The 2,038-nt window shown below is 44.8% G+C and overlaps 1 protein-coding gene across 1 annotated transcript in view; it reads left to right on the forward strand.

The window, feature by feature from the left end:
- The first annotated feature begins 680 nt into the window (after positions 1 to 680).
- The window catches only part of LOC131889363 (pyruvate dehydrogenase phosphatase regulatory subunit, mitochondrial-like), a 3,120-nt gene continuing 1,762 nt past the window's right edge, over positions 681 to 2,038 (forward strand). Inside the window, exons 1-4 of the mRNA XM_059238448.1 lie at positions 681 to 717; positions 769 to 1,068; positions 1,150 to 1,820; positions 1,896 to 2,036. Coding sequence (XP_059094431.1) covers positions 681 to 717; positions 769 to 1,068; positions 1,150 to 1,820; positions 1,896 to 2,036 — 1,149 coding nt within the window. The remainder of the gene's footprint in view (positions 718 to 768; positions 1,069 to 1,149; positions 1,821 to 1,895; positions 2,037 to 2,038) is intronic.

The following is a 2,038-nucleotide window of genomic DNA, read 5'->3' on the forward strand; positions in this document are numbered from 1 at the left end:
TCCTGCTCGGGAGAGGTATCAAAAGAGTTTAGGCTGATGCGAGAATGTGTTTTTAATGTGTTTTTGTAATTACTTTTCATCAAGGAAAGATCTGCTAATCAAGGTACGACAACTCCCACCTGTCATGCGAAGATCCTGTTTTTTTCGTATTTCCCAGATGGCAATTTTGAAATGGCATAATTTCGATGGTTTCTGTCAAAGGCTGAAAAAACTCCGGAGCTTCTTGACTAGAGCATTTTCATAACCTCCAATAAGTGGGGAGATAGAAAGACCAAAAGATGAATTTCTTTTGACGTGTCAAGATCGAAAAAAAAAGAGATTAGCTCATTCTTTTACCGAGGATATTAACGAGCCATAACAATTTGAAGATTTTTGTCAATAAAACTCAAGCACGTGACAAATGAATGTGAAACAATTGGACTAGTACACCGTAATTTAAAACAAAAAATTAGCTCACAAATACCAGGAATAAAATGATGCCTTACATTTTCTTCTTAGAGATGAACACTACCCTGCATTTCCAGAGACATAAGATCTTGGTTCATTTCTTCTTTTTTCTTTACTTTTACTTTTTTCTTGGCCCTCTTTCTGATACTCTGAACTCTTCCTATCTGTTGATGCGTGACCAAGTTGTCAATAGACAATGAATATACTTGAAGGTGCTGATAAATCCTAAAGATATGAAAATTGACTTGCGCGGCTCCAAGAAATTCAACCGTGTGTGATTGTAATTTAAAGATAACTTTTTTTTTCATTCCACCATTTCAGGCAACATCGCGGATGGCACCTCCAAGTATGGCTCGGGCATGTTGGGACTCTTCCGACCGGCTAATGAGCGACATATCGTGCAAAATTGCATCGAGCTGTACCGCGAACTTCAGCGAAAAGGCTTCGATATTGGATTGCACGAGTGCGGCAGTCTCAATTTGGCTAACAGCAAGGATCGGATGTTGTCCCTGCAGCGACGAGCCAATCGATATAAGCCTACTGGTCTCGATTGTCATGTCCTCGGTCCAAACGAGCTCAAAGAAAAGCATCCCTATCTCTACACGGCTGATCTTCAAGGTGGTAAGTGATTGTTGGATCTACACTCTACAGATTTTGTTATTGTCTTCGAGATTCGAGCGGCTAATTCGGTCGAACTTCCAGGTGTGTGGGTACCCGATGATTCCACCGTACACCCCAAGAAGGTCTCAGAGGCCTTGGCTTATCAGGCCTACAGTGGTGGAGCACGTTTTGTGGGTGACTGCGGGGTGAACAAGGTCACTACCACCAAATGCGACCGTTTAGGACCCAATTCCAGTGGCAACGTGCGCGTTTCTGGGGTCGAGACTGAGAAGGGCTTCATAGAGTGCGACTACTTTGTGAATTGTGCCGGAATCTGGGCTCGCGAAATCGGCCAATTAAGTGAGCCTATCGTCAAAGTTCCCGTTTGTCCGGCCGAGCACTTCTTCCTTACGTTTAAGGAGATCCCCGAGATGAAAGACAAACAGCTCCCGATTGTTCGAGATTACGATAATCATACCTACTTTCGAGTTTGGAACAATTCGTTCCTCATGGGCACGTTTGAGCGGGAAGCCCGGCCATGGAACGTCAAATCTGAAACGGGGTGGAATAACGTTACGGAAGAGCACTGGATCCACATGTCACCGTACATTTCCGCGGCCACTCGACGGATGCCCATTCTAAAAGAGAGCCAATATGATTTTCTACTCAATACGCCCGATGCTTTCACCCCCGATGGGAAATGGATTCTAGGCGAAGCCCCTGAGGTGGGGAACTACTTTGTTTGCGCTGGGATGAATGGGAACTCGCTTCAGGTAAGAGTATCTTGAAAATAACATAGCTAGCCATGTTATTGTTCGCGCCTCACGTGTGACATATTTCCATTCCAGGGTGCGGGGGGTGTGGGAAAAGTGACAGCCGATTGGATGGTGAGAAAACATCCTCCGGGCAACATGCTTTCGTTCGAGGTGCAAAGGTTCACGAATTTGCACAACAACAAAAAGTTCCTGTACGAGAGGGCATTCGAAGTCGT

The sequence above is a fragment of the Tigriopus californicus genome, chromosome 10 (assembly GCF_007210705.1).
Source record: "Tigriopus californicus strain San Diego chromosome 10, Tcal_SD_v2.1, whole genome shotgun sequence".
In the NCBI taxonomy this organism is placed as follows: domain Eukaryota; kingdom Metazoa; phylum Arthropoda; class Copepoda; order Harpacticoida; family Harpacticidae; genus Tigriopus; species Tigriopus californicus.